At 43.4% G+C, this 15,024-nt stretch overlaps 1 protein-coding gene across 21 annotated transcripts in view; it reads right to left on the reverse strand.

Annotated features, from left to right (window-relative positions):
* Positions 1 to 15,024, reverse strand: part of TMCC1 (transmembrane and coiled-coil domain family 1) — a 191,856-nt gene that overhangs the window by 33,940 nt on the left and 142,892 nt on the right. Inside the window, exon 1 of one of the 21 annotated variants that reach the window (XM_065550875.1) lies at positions 2,182 to 2,502. The exons of 19 other annotated variants lie outside the window; for them this stretch is intronic. In XM_065550875.1, the coding sequence (XP_065406947.1) occupies positions 2,182 to 2,244 (63 nt within the window). In that variant the 5' untranslated portion in view covers positions 2,245 to 2,502. Of the gene's footprint in view, positions 1 to 1,974; positions 2,123 to 2,181; positions 2,503 to 15,024 lie in introns of those variants that run through there. One more of the 21 variants, XM_065550878.1, reaches the window with a different exon arrangement.

A 15,024-nucleotide genomic window follows, 5' to 3' on the forward strand; every position in this document is an offset into this window, starting at 1 on the left:
GTCTTGAAACTGCAACAAGATTCATGTGTCCTGTCACGGCATTATTTGGAAGTTGTATCTATAGTTTCTCAATACATTAACCCTTCCTTTAAGCCTTTATAATACACACAGAGTACACATCAACAAAATTTCTTTTTTTGCCAGGAAGCTAGGCAATAGTTTGGATACTGCAGAGGTTCCTTTACTACCAAAATCTGCAGTGTTGTTCAAGCTCTAAATGCTGTATGGGAGCCACACTAACATCATGCTAGTGTCATGAGATAAGGAAGTGGCAAAGAGAAGACTAGCTCAGCTAGTCAAAGACAATGGAGAGCTAATATATGCCACTACAGCACAAAGAAAAAGCCTGCCTGTCAACAGCTCCTCCTGCTGGGCTGCCACACACTTAGGCCTGGTCCACACTAACCCCCCACTTCGAACTAAGGTACGCAAATTCAGCTACGTTAATAACGTAGCTGAATTCGAAGTACCTTTGTTCGAACTTACCGCGGGTCCAGACGCGGCAGGCAGGCTCCCCCGTCGATGCCGCGTACTCCTCTCGCCGAGCTGGAGTACACGGCAAGCACTTCCGGGATCGATTTATCGCGTCTTGTCTAGACGCGATAAATCGATCCCAGAAGATAGATTGCTTACTGCCGGACCCGGAGGTAAGTGTAGACCTACCCATACATATGCCTTTGGAGACCTGAAAGGGACAAGCTATATTTAATGAGGAAGTTTCATTCAAGAGACAGGAGTCTCCAGCAGAGAAAGGCAGTGGAGAAACTTGTTTAAAAGTCTACAGTAAATACTATATTAACTGAAAGCTGAAATCAATATATTTACTGCAAACTATCTGCAACAAACAAAGGCAGATTTGGAACTCCATCTCAGGAGGCCCTGCTAAGAACAAGTACTGTTGCTAATATTAGAAGAGGATCTATGAACAAGCAGGAACTGTGCAACAGAAGCAGTAATGGGAACAGATTCTAAAACTGTATTTAAGGCAATATGGTGTGAATCTTCAGTCTTATATAAGATCCAGGTGTTGCATTCACTAAGAACAGACACTGATGTATCCAACTGTAGTCCAGCAGGTATTTCCCCTGAAACTCCCCCAGAACCCTGAAAGCTGAATACAAATAAAATGCTAGTGTCAATGGTAAACACAAAACCCTTCCCTGCCCCCAATCCACCCTCCCATAGCTGCTTCCTGGCACAATTTCAGCTCTCAATTTTTGTTTTAACAGGTACTAGCAGTAGCCACCTCTACATGACTTTTATTAAAGAGACTGACAAATACAGTAAGAGAAAGAAAATGTGCTTCTCATGAGAACTGGTTGCTCTTAAAGAAAATGATGGGTATAGGCAGTAAGTGCGATTAGATATATATGCCTCAAACACAACACTAGCCACTGCTTAAATATGTGCATCATGTATTTAGGGACTGTCAATAAATCCAAGGAAAATATCCCCTCCTCCCCCGCATGGTAAAACCAAAATGTCAGGCTCCTGTGTTTCTCCTCCCTCCTTCTGTACACTGGAGTCACAGCAGATCAGAGAACCACTGGCAAGAACTTATATACAATTTTCATAAACGATCAGACTCCCAACCCCCGCTACAGGTTTCTCATACAGTAAATGTAAGTGGGGAATAGGTCTTGCGGTAACACACTTTTGTGGAGGGGGCAATTCCTGACTACACTGCTTATAAAGGCCAAAGAATTACACATTTATTTGTGAAGGTCACCAGGCACTCTGAGAACCCAGATGCCAATTTGTTTGCCTAGTGTCAGATATGATTCTGCAATATGTTTATGTCCTCCTGGAAATGCCTTTTACACAGCTGAAAAAGCAAAGCATGCATTCATATTTAAAGATACGCCTGATCAAAATACCCCGTGATACTGGGCTGCTTTTACTAGCCCTAGGTTTCATCCTTCATTGTACTATGCAAGCACATATTTGATCTTGATTATAAATTGAAACACTCACTCAGACAGAGGCCTTTTCCATACTTTCCAGCTTCCAAGACGAATAAAACAAGATATATAAAAATAAAACCACAGAAATATAACAGTCAAGCCTGGAGGAAAACACGGTTTCCAAGAATAATGCTATAAATGAGGTCATGTGCTACTGTACTGGAGATTTAAAGAAAACAGCCAAATAGGATGCACTGATGTTCCATGATCTTCTCACCTTCACCGGCTCGCAGAAGTGCTTGTCGCAGCACATACAGGTACAGCAGCACCACATAAACATCACCGCATGGCCAATCTGCAAAGTCCTCCTCAGTGCTAGGTACTGCTTGGACAGTCTCCCACACTGACTACACTGCTCCCTACATCTGAGAGACAGAGGGCTCTGGACACTTGCTTTATAAACAGAAAGCCTTTGCCAAAACAAGCATCACTGTGTGCAGACCTCCAGTGCTGCTGATGCAAATGGTTACACTCAGCACTCACGCACAGTATATGCCTCTCTCCTCCAGCCCCACTGGGAGCATTTTGTTTACATACAAAAGCATCAGGATTGTTAGATTTAAAGCTACAGGGCGTTCAATTCTATATTAATTACACTACACTATATTTACACTATATTTTATTTCTGCAGCACTCTCAAAAACACTGAGAAAGATAAACGGACAAAGTAAAAACATCAACTGACAAGATAACTGGCGTCCCCGAGGGAGTGCAAAATATTGCGTTTACAAGAAAATTCTGAGATAGGCTTAAAAATACCCCCAAATATCCACCCACACAGCAGGGTATAAGTTACACACCCCATTAAATCTCAATTGAAACAATTTTCAGCAGATTAGTTTGACAGCACACCAGAAAGAAACTCTGGTATGAAGGTAACATGGTCTGGTGCAGGGGTTCTCAAACTTCATTGCACTGCGACCCCTTTCTAACAAAAATTACTACACAACCCCAGGAGTGGGGGGAAATGAAGCCTGAGCCTGCCCAAGCCCCGCCACTCTGGGCGGGTGGGGGCCAAAGCCGAAGCCCAAGGACTTCATCCCCATGTGGGGGGCCTGTAAACTGAGCCCCGCCACCCAGGGCTGAAGCCCTCAGGCTCTGGCTTTGACCCCGGGCGGTGGGGCTCGGGCTTTGACAAGTCTAATGCCAGCCCGGGCGACCCCACTTTGGGGTCCTGACCCACAGTTTGAGAACCGCCGGTCTAGTGGGCCAAGCACAGACCAGGAGGAAAGAACTGAGTTCTAATCCTGGCCCTGTCATTGATGCAGAGCAAACTTTGTCAAGTCACTTAATCACTGTACACCTCAGTTTCTCCGTCTGCTAAAGGGGATGCTTCAACACCATTGCTTGTTACAGTATCTCCCCACCCCAGCCATTTTCTTCCTCCAGACCTCACACCAACTTCATCTTTATTAAATGAGTGGGAGGCTCATATTAGTGGCTCTATGAGGTTCAGACACATGCTGTTGATCCTGAGCCGTATAGACTAACCTAGCGTGGGCAGTGAACTGCTGAAGAGCCCACGGTCCAGAATGTGCTAACGGCTCCTGACTCCAGCTGTATTAGGGACCAGCAGGAAGGGAAAGTGGGTTACAAGAGATTGCCTCTGCTTTAGCCACAGCAGCATATTTGCATCAAAGTGGATTCGAGGACATACAGCTTTTCCCAACTCTTTTGCTTCTCTTTTCTGCTCCTTATCCTCTGGACTACTCTGCTGAGCCGCAGATACCCTCATGCGTTATACAAGCGTGGAGTATATTAGCCAAGCTAAAACACAACTTCGAGCTTTTCCCCTTACGCTGTTTTGTAAAATCCATGTAATTCTTTGTGCCGTGAAGAAAATCTACAATTAGTTTATAAAAAGGAGACTCAACTCCCCAGCTAAGGGGCAAATTCTAGAATAGCCCAGCATATGAGCAACGAGAAGGAAAACATTACATGGGGAAAAATTCACTTTCAGCTTTCAACTGCGGGAAAGAGGAATTAAAAAAGAGAGGTTTGGATGTGTTCTCTTAATGCACGTTTATTTGATTTGAGATGGTACTACTAGATCAGCACTCCGGGGAAGGAGCACCAAGTGCCTGAAGGGGGACAGAGACCAAAAGAGTGGTTGGGGTGGCAGCAGCAGGAAGTTTGTTGAGATTCAGAGAAAAAAAACCCAGACAGTATTGTTATAAAGAAGTTAAAAGGTACTTCAGCTTCACGGAAGCTGCTGTAAAATTAGTTCTCAGGTTGAAAGCTTATCTAGCATGTATTCTTCATTTATAGTCAGAAAAAATGGGGACACTGAGCAAAATAAATTAGTAGGCACCCAAAGCAATAGTATGTTATGGGCCACCTATTTCAAGCCCAGACTCAGAATGGGTGGTTCAACACAGAGTAGTTGAGCACCAAACCTCTGTGTGTGTAAAGGTAGACATGCAAGACTGGAGACCTGGTGGACACCTGGTTCTTGCAAACTCCTGGATGCAAAGCCTCCTCATTATTACATTTCTGTTTGGTGAAAGTTCAAACCTTTAATTGGGATTGTCACAAGAAGATGACCTCAAAGAATTCCTATCAAGCTTTCAAACAATGGTGTCTGTGTCTAAGTCCTGCTGTGCTACTGTATATTGAACTTAATGCAAGAATTTCCTTATATAGAATGATATACACGATAGCAGGTACTTGGACAACAGGTGAGTTCTGTTGCTCAAACACTTTTTCAGAAAGTTTAGATGTAAAACTTCAAATTTCTACTTCTGCCTTGCCACCAAGTCACCTTAAATGTGGCTAAAAAAACATTATCTCCAGTGAGAATAAATATGATTAGTAGAGAAAGGCGACTTAGGCCTTGTCTACCTGTAGTGTTTACTCTAGATTAACTATTTCAGTTGGGGGAGGGTTATTTTTCTATTGAAATAGTTAGTTAAACTGATATAATGCCCAATTGTGGATGCATTCATATCAGTATAAAGTTGCCTTATACTGGTATCGCTATTATTCCCCCTTTCTACAGGAATAGCTACCCCTTTGTACACAATGCCATTGACTCCTAGAAGTTGTTTATACCATGCAAAAACCCACTAGTTGGAACACTGAGCGTATTACACTTGTACAGCATTGTGTGTCTACATACAGCTGCCGTCTTGCGTGTTTTACAAGTGCTGATTGCAACACTAGGAAGCAGATCTTTACCATAGATTAGTTGCCAATTTTGGTTGGATGTATTCCTGGAGATTTCATCATGACATAACCTTTAATTAAAGATTAATCTTAAATTCTTGGAGACTCCAGGCCAATTCTTGGCAACCCTACTGTAGGTCTGGCTATGCAGCACAGTCTACAATGGTTTCGTCTAGTCTGAACAGGTAGAAACAATTACTGCAGCTGCACTACTTCAGTTGGTCTCTCTCACCTCATTCTACACTGCATTGCCACAACGCCCCTCCTTCCAACAACAGTGCAGGGGAGCTTCAGTAGTCAAACAATGGAAAGGAGTGGCATTCACTCTACATTTATACAGCACCTAGCAGAATAAGGAACCAATCTTGTTGGGTCTCGGCACGACCATGATAAAATGTTAAATAGTAATAAGAAAGGTTGCCATCAAAATGGTTTCAAGAATAGAAGATGCAAGAATAATTTCATGGAATTGATGTTATTACTGTTTCCTTGCTTAGTTTGGAAAAGCTCCGATATCTTTAGTCAGGTTGTTCAAAATACTGTAAATGATAAAAGATCATCAGGGATATGAGACGTTGAGACACACTGATCACTAGAAAGCACCGCTCTAAGAAGTGAAGTACAGCATTTAATCTAGGGCTTTCCTATATGGTGCCAGCAAACGTGCTCGAAGGTGCGATTCGTAAAGCACACTGACATGCTGTCCTCTAATTACCTTCTGTAGACCCTGCTGGCACAGGTTTCAAACAGGACTACGTTAATGCAAACAAGGTACCTTTAGTGAGTGCCAGCAGGGTCCACATGGCATCAGCAGAGAAATTTAAGAATCAAACCCTCTGCACCATGTAAACAAGGCCCTAGAGAAAGGATCCTAGGAAAGCTGTAGGTAAAAGCTGCTAGTATTCTAGCCAACACAAAAATCTACTCACTAGCTCTTTACCAGATTATGATATTTTTCTCATCTGCAAAAAAAGCTCATCTGAGACATGTGTGAGAAGAATTTTACAAAGCTGCAATCCACAGTATTCTCCCAGTAGTTTGACTAAGTTTAGGATTCCTCCCCTCTTCAGCTGTGTTACAGGACAACTGAAAATATGAATCCCGGGCCACCCAGAGGAATCAGGGGGCCTGGGGCAAAGCAATTTCGGGGGTCCCTTCCATAAAAAAAGTTGCAATACTATAGAATACTATATTCTCGTGGGGGTCTGAGGCAAATTGCCCCACTAGCCCCCCCCTTGGGCGGCCCTGTATGAATCAATTCAAAGACATCTAGTCTCAGTTTTAAAGCTGGTACAAGGGCAGATGCTATCACCACTGTTGTGTACTTAGTATCACACACAAACAACAAGTTCAGTGAAAATTACATATTGTTTTCATTTCAAAAGTTAAGCTATGCCTGGGTTAGAAAAAGTTATAAAATTCTTTCAGCAGACATTTCTTAAACGGAACTTCATTAGTAAAACAGATTTCATTAACACACACACACAGGGGGGACAACAAGAAAAAGATCAATCTTTCTGGGTAAAATCCTAGTTCAGATAGCAGTGGAATCCCTATGGAGTAGACTCACCATAATGAAGCAACAAAAAGTGCAAACAACCCCCAAACCCTCTCTTCAATTGTCCCTATCATCATAGTATCTGAGAGTCTTCCTAAACCTTACAGAACAACAAGGTTATTGAAAAATTAATCAACCTACCAGGCTCAGTATCACCTCCATTAAGAAAAATCAGTCACATTCCCCATTCAAGATGAGGGCATGTTTCTTCTTTAAGTTTTGTTAGTTATGCTTCCGAATCTCAGCCACACCGCATTGAGGTTCAATGGCATTAAGAATGGATTTCTACCTTCACAAATGTACTGAAACATCATCTTTATAAGAATGCCAAGAAACAAGTCTTCGTTATAAACAAAATTGAAAAGGTTCTTTCCACTCACTAACAAGCTGTAACCTGGCAGTCCGAATGTAAAGCCTCACATCTGCAATGAATTCTCTAGTGTTTCACTGCCGATTGTCATGTTTCCCCCTCACCTCTTCTCTCTTGCCTTTGTTCTCAATATGAAGCCATGTACAGTGGCAGACACTGCTTGCAGCAGTTTAACTACTTCAGCAGAAGCCAGATGACTTGATCAAGTCTTTAACTAATGTCAGGGACATTAATGTTTCATGGATCCTAGCCAAAAACAGAAAAAGCCTAATCAATACACAGCCTCTGCAATGCTATGGAGGAGATCATTCAGAAGGTCTTATGTGACGAAAACACTTGGGTTAAAAAGCCCCAGCTTGAGAGTAGTTCTTGTATACTCCAAAAGGCCTCTTCTTTCCCCTCCCACTCAGAGTCCTGTTCCGGCTATTGAGTCCCTAATTGAATTAGGGACTCAGGAGGCCCAAAGAAGAGTTGCTGTCTTTGTCTGCCTGCAGCATTTCCTCTGAGCTGAAGTCACTTAGTGGAACTGAAAGCGGAGGGAGGAGGGCTGAGAAAACAAAGCACATGCATTTTGATGCGGCTTAAAAACTTTTGAGATTAGATGCTCATATGACTACAGTAACAAGAGGAGGCCTCTTTCCAGGGCTGCTTGAACCCAATTAGTTTAGAAAAGGGGGATAGAGGCTAGAGTACTGCATGTGCTTTGGAAGCTGGCTGTTGCCAAAAATTAAATAATGTAAAAATCAAGTAGCAGCAAGAGGCGGAGGGAACACTTCAGAGCGGAGTTAAACTCGTAAGCTTTATTGTGCATTTCCCCAAAGTGATGCTTAACATGTGAAATAAGACCTATTTAGAGAGCAATTTTTCAAGAATCCAGAGCGTTTTGCACATTAAAAGTATTTGTATATAGCACCACAGGTGATGCTCTGATACTTTTAGGCCATGTCTACACTATTGACCTTACAGCGACAGCTGTACCGATGCAGCTGTGCTGCTGTAAGATTGCTCGTGTAGCTGCTCTATGCTGACAGGAGAGAGCTCTCTCGTTGACATACTAAAACCACCTCCACAAGTGGTGGTAGCTACATTGGCCGTAAAAGGTCTCCTGTTGACATACTTGCATTTCTGTTGATGTAACTTAACTCACTCAGGGGTGTGTTTTTTCACACCCGGAGTGACAGCAGTTGTACTGACAAAAGTGGTAGTGTAGACATGACCTTAGTGACATAAAAACTAGAAACAGGATCACCAGCCATCAAAGTGCAGCAACAGTTTAACAGCACACAATGCATAAATAAAATTGGAATAGTAACAAAGTTAGGACAACCATTAAGGGAAAACACACTGAAGCAGCACAGGAATTTAGGGAGGGAGAATAATTACCAGTGATGGAACCTAGCCAGCATTGACAGAACATCCCTAATTCTTGCTACAAGTGCCACTAAGTCTTCAGTAAACAAGTGGTGAGGAGCTCAGGTTTACATCTCATTTGAAAACCAGCACCTCCAGCCAGTGGCATCGTACCAGCTAAAACCACCCAGAGGCACTGATTGAGGAGTAAGGGAAGTCCAACTTTTAGGGTATGCCTACACTTCAAATTATGGTGTAACTGTAGCATGGGTAGACATATGGATACTAGCTTTAATCTAGCGAGTGCACATAATAAGAACAGTGAAGACGTGATGGCATGGACTCCAGCACAGGCCAGCAACCTGAATATGTACCCAGAATCTCCGGCGGGCTTGTATTGGGGGCAACTAGCCCACACTGAAGCCTGTGTTGCTTTGTCTTCACTACTATTGTTACTCATGCTACAATTAAGTGAATCTACTGCGAATTATACTCACCACCACCAACTTCTGTACTTAAGCAAATGCTAGAGTTCTCTCATTCAAGTACTGAACTGACCCTGTTTGGCCTGTGGGGTCTTATGGGATTATAACAGAGACGGTGTGGCTGCAATCATATGACAAATTATTCAGAGTGAAGAATTAATTGGTTCATTGCTGAACACAAATGCAACCTCTGTATAGATGTAGCATGTGACTTGTCAGTATTGCAGGTGCATTTTCCTCCTCATGTACCTGGTCTGCTAGACAGCACTCCAGAAGTTAAATCCTGAAATAGTTAAGGCAAATTTCTGTAGAGAAAGTTTTATTCTGAATTTACTAATTTATTAGACAGTCTTTGTCCTAGTTAAATTTCAAATCACACTGCTGTTTCTAATGTTTGTTTGATCAAGATTCCCTAATTAGGCCTTTCACTACTTGAATTTGAAACAACTGCATGTAAAGACATAGGGACTCTAGGTACAATCTATAGGCAGCAGGAGACAAATGGAAAAAAGAATGAAATGAAAAAAGAAAAGACAAATGGAAAAAAAACCTAACTCATGGCCCAATGCCAAGGCAGCATTCTTTTTAGAAACCACCACAGCTCCTCCAGCATGTGCAAGAGAAATTGGTTTGCTCCACTTAGTTCAAAGCTATATAGTGGTACAAGAGAAAGGGAATCTGGTTAAGGGAGCACTTACAGGCTAGGTGAATTCCAACTGCAAATTACTGATCTATGTCATAATAAATACACAGTTCCTCTTCTCCAATATTGAAAGTTAGTCACCAGTTGGTTAAGCTAGTTATTTTACTAGCTACTTACACTAAAGTTTTATATACAGACTCTTTCCATTACTCAATAATTCAGGATGGACTACTAGAAGGCTGACCTAGTGTTTGTGCCAAGCTACTCTGTGAATGAACCTGCGTTGTGGTACCAGTCCCATTCTGCCATTGCCTGGGGCCAGAAGAGCTGCAATCCCTGAGGAATCAAGACACTTGCATCCAATTATCTTGTGGAAGGAGGATAGACTGGTAAAGCCAAGAGGGTGGTATGGACTAAGCCATAGATGGGGAAAAAAGTGTACACATTTGGGTGAATCAAATTATGAATATTAGAATTTACTTTGATATACATCACCAGGGCTGCCCAGAGGATTCAGGGGGCCTGGGGCAAAGCAATTTTGGGGGCCCCTTCTATAAAAAAAAGTTGCACTACTATAGAATACTATATTCTCGTGGGGGCCCCTGTGGGGCCCGGAGCAAATTGCCCCACTTGCCCCCCGCTCTGGGCGGCCCTGTACATCATACAGTCCTAACACATTAAGGAACTGATATTCAGCATAGACCTCTCTCACACCTGCAATTTTGTTTGTGCTTCTGTGCACTAAGGATTTCATGCTCAGGCATCAGAATATGCCTGGATTAAATCATATCAAAATCAATTTTTTGTTAAACACATAAGTGTATAAAAGACTTATAGGAAAATTTAGGAAATTTTTACTGTATATGAGATGCCAGTGAAGAGAAAGATGCCAATGCAGAGAAACACATGCAAAACTGTATGTGCACAAGTGGAGGCTGAGGTGCCACAGAAGACCAAGATGTAAGCGCTACTATAAACCAGTGTTTCCCAAACAGTGGGTCAATGGTTCTAGATGGGTGGCCATATCCTGGCCAGATTAACCCATCCCTGGGCCCGGGCTGGGGAGGGTGAGGGGGAAGAGAGAGCACAAGCGTGTGTGTCTGTTTTGAAGAGTGAGGCTGTCCCACGCTCATCCTGCAGTGGCAGCTCCAGTCCTGCGAAGTTGGGCCTGGCTCTCTGATCCTGGCATCGTGACCTGGTACAGAGTTGCAGCACCATGCAGGTTTAGTCCAGCTGCCTCTACACTGGGTCAGGATTAGGACTGTAGTACTGTAGTAGAGGTGTACATATGTAATGGTGGATCGCAAAAAAATGGAGAAAATGCAATTGGTAAAAAGTTTGGGAACCACTGCTGTAAGCCATAAGACGCAGCCAAAATTTTTCAAGTGTAGAAGAGGAGGATTCCTGTATTATAGTTTGTGTCTATCATATCAAAATACATTTGCATAAGAACCTCTAATTAAAAAAAAAAAGAAAAAAAAAAGAAAAGAGGTAGCTCGGAATCAAGTTAAGTGTACCAAGGAAAAGTCTCCAGCTGTGATTGTTCTGAAAAGCGGCTGTGTAACATGAACACACCTTGCAGATTCAGATGTCTAACTATGGGATCAAACTGTCCTTATGCAGCTGTTTCCTAAAGTCTCAAACAGTATTACTTCAAAATAGAGGTACTTACTCCACACATTAGTATTTACGTCCTAAGATTTTTGTACATACACACAAAAGATGGATGCTACAGCTTTCAGAACATGCAACCCCTCAAAAAACGTTATGTAACTGCACAAGATGAAAGAACAGATACAGATGGATGGAGCAAAGTCGCTCTCCAAAGGAAGCATGGTCTTTAAGGAAACATGCACGACTGCCTATTATGCACAGAAAGTTCCAGGAAATGAACAATATTCAGCAGCTGCGGAAGGCTGAAGGGACACCAGTGAGTTAAGATTGAGACAGAGAGAATGTGTGTGAGTCATGGATCCACAAGATCTGTACTATGCCCCTTGGAGGAACTCCTATGTGACAGACCCCCAAGGGGTCCCAATCTTCCTTAAGGGTAGGCCCCACGGCCTTAATGCCTCCGAGACAGACTCTAGGCTCCAGCACTCTGGTTTCATGCAGGGAGCTTTGGCCAATGAGATAGACTCCTCGTCAGGCTTTTATGCCCTTCAGGGACCAATGCCCCATAGCAAGTATTTGCAGTGATGCCAGCAGCCTTTTCAAAACAGTAGGATTCATTAGCCAACTGTAAGGACAGCCTTGCAAAGTCCTTAGTTTAGAATAACCTTTAGAGCTAGTCCATTCCCGCCCCATAAGCCAGCCAAGCTGATACACACTCTACTTCTAGGCCCTCTCCTTCCAACTCCTTGTCAGTTCAAGGTGATGGTCCTATGTCTCTTCAAAGGGCTGCCCTTATGTCAGCCATCTGACACCTTTCCCCTTTGTTGATTGTTCGGTCCTTGGGCTTTTCATTGTCCCTCTGGAGCCCCGTTGATATTTGTCAGTTTTGACCAGTTCTTTAAATGACCCATTCATTCCACTCCAGGTGGTTGGATGAGAGAGACCTCCTGTCTCCTGCTCTGCTCCGAGAGCAGGTTTAACCCTTTTGCACCACTGAGCAGCAATGCAAAGTACAGAGGGAAACTGAGGCACGCACGATTCATAAAAATATTACAGAAAATTCCCACTTCGTCATAGCGTACGTTAATGAATATTTTAATGCACAGAGGTTTGGGGTCCAAAAATATCCTCTCTTCATGCTGCAGGAGTCTCTTTCATTATTTGTTTAAAATAAATGGTCACTGTCTAGAAAAGGATTGGGGGAAGGCGGGGGCCGGGGGGAGAAAGAGGGAAGGATACGCATTCCAGAGCTTTATTCTTTGGAACTTATTCATTGGACCAATAAAAGGGATAACTGTAGTAAAAATGATGCAACTTTTTTTTTTTTAAAGGGACACGCTGCTATTATTTCTCGCTGAAGTAGATTATGTAATATGATCCTTGTAACATGATGTCTAATGCACTTGGAAATACTTCTATATGTGCATGTAAAATGTATAGGAATTACTAAAGCCCCTAAGAATGAACTGAAAAGCCAGGAAGAGGACAGGCTAGGAAGTAAGGGGTTCTGTGTCCCCTACCTCAACTGACAACTTTGCTAGCACTTTAAGCAGTCAGTGAGCTTTATTTCTGATCTCCCTCAGTGATATCTTACATTGTCTCAGGGCAGACAAAGAACCATGAGATCAGGTCTAGGCAGGTAAATGAAGGAGAAAATGGAGTTTGGTTTTAAAACGTACAGTATTTGCAATATGTAAATCGGTTTCTGCAATATTGGATATTAAATATTGGTTTGAAAACAGATTTAGCTAAACTTCTACAAACCATGTATGGACACACTTACAGCAGTTTAGATTGCATGTGTTAGTTTACCGACGCAAGCTAAACCTATATAAGGAGCATCCACATAGCATTTTACATTGGTTTATATAAAACAATCAAAATGATATGGGCTTGGCTTTCCAAAACTGGGGTTATTCACAGGAAATCATACAAACAGGACAATTGCTTGCCTTTCTTTTCTAAGAGGCAGAAGGGGCCTGTTTGCTACAGGGAGCTGAAAGTAAGCAAGCAGCAGCAACAATCAACTCTATATACATTATAATTGCTTGTATTACAATAATTAAAGGCCTTAATCAGGACTGAGGCCCCACTGTGCTATGTACAAACATAACCATTCTGAAGACCTTACACTGTAAAATTAACCAAAAAGGCACCTAATGGTTGCTGTGCCTATTGAAACCAATCACAGATTAGTCACTCGCCATCTGACATCTAACTTTGCAGGGAACAGATAAGAACAAGCAAAGCTTTCCTCTCAAAAGGTCCTTTGATTTAAACTTCAACAAGCCATGATGTAGCTGCCAGATTGTACATGACACTGTGAATGGCAAAGGAGTTGCACAGGAATAAACGGGTTTGTCCCCTTTCTATTTCTATATGACATATAAAGAAGGCATAAAAGGTTTTTTCACCTGCTCAGTTTTAACATTAGAAGTATCAAGAATATCATTTCTGATCTCCTGTGGTTTTGCTGGAGGATTCAAAGGCTGCGAATGTGCCCACAACTAATGAAAAGATGGAGATGCTGAATCTTTTCTCCGACATGGCACTTGAGCTAAATAGAGGCTAATTGAAAAAGTTTTAAACCAGGGGTCGGCAACCTACGGCACGTGTGCCAAACACGGCACACGAGCCAATTCTGAGTAGCACGCAGCTCCCTGCCGCGGTCCCAGCCCCACTCAGACCCCCCGCCCAGCGCTCCCCCCTGCGGGGGCAGGAGACAGAAGCTTGGTTCTGTGGCATCCAAGCTTCCCCTCTCCCCAGCTTCTTTCCCCAGCGTGGTGCTTTCTGGCCCCGCCTCCTCTCCGTCCCTGGCCAATCAGCTGATGGCCCTAGCAAGGGGGAGGGGGAAGAGTGGCAGCATGCACACAACTCTGTAGAGGACGCAGAGAGAGGTAGGGACGGAGCCTGGGGGAAGGGGGTGGAACAGGGCATATCCCTTCCAGCCCCCTGCCATGAGCCGCTCAGGGCAGGGAGCACCCCTACGAGCCGAGCACCTCAGCCTTCTGCCCTGCACCCCCCAACCCTCTGCCCTGAACCCCCCCACCCCAACACACCCAGCCTTCTGCCCTGCACCCCCCAGCCCTCTGCCCTGAACCCCCCAGCCCAACACACACCCAGCCTTCTGCCCTGCACCCCCACAGCCCCATCCCTCTGCCCTGAACCCCCCCCACACACTCAGCCTTCTGCCCTGCACCCCCCAGCCCTGATCTCTGAACCCCCGCCTTCTGCCCTGAACCCCCTCCCCCAGCCCTCTGCCCTGACCCCTGAAACACCCCCCCCCCCAAGGTCTGGGGTCCCGGCTGCAGGCCCTGATCAGCCCTCTGCCGGCCTAGGTGAACAGAACCCCAGGCTGGCAGCGAGCTGAGCAGGCTGGCGGCGTAAGATCAGCATTTTAATTTAATTTTAAATGACGCTTCTTAAACATTTTGAAAACCTTGTTTACTTTACATACAATAGTTTAGTTATATAATACAGACTTATAGAAAGAGACCTTCTAAAAACGTTAAAAATGTATTACCGGCACGCAAAACCTTAAATTAGAGTGAATAAATGAAGACTCAGCACACCACTTCTGAAAGGTTGCCGACCCCTGTTTTAAACTATCTGAATAAAAATTACTAACTTTTATTTGCATAATATCTCTGATGTCATAGCCCTACTGGTTCTTTAGTTAGTCACAGAATCCAAGAAAAAACAAGAGATATTTCTAGTTTAAAAAGTAAACTTTTTCTGGAGAAAACCCTCCAGGGCTTTTTATTTATTTATTTAAAGTATCTTGCACATTTTAAAAAACTCACAAACCACGTGATCTTTAAAGGGATTCTATCAAGACTGGAAAGACCAGGATCTGATCATCTTGGCTTCTCAGA

Source organism: Chrysemys picta, chromosome 7 (assembly GCF_011386835.1).
Source record: "Chrysemys picta bellii isolate R12L10 chromosome 7, ASM1138683v2, whole genome shotgun sequence".
Taxonomy (NCBI): Eukaryota; Metazoa; Chordata; order Testudines; family Emydidae; genus Chrysemys; species Chrysemys picta.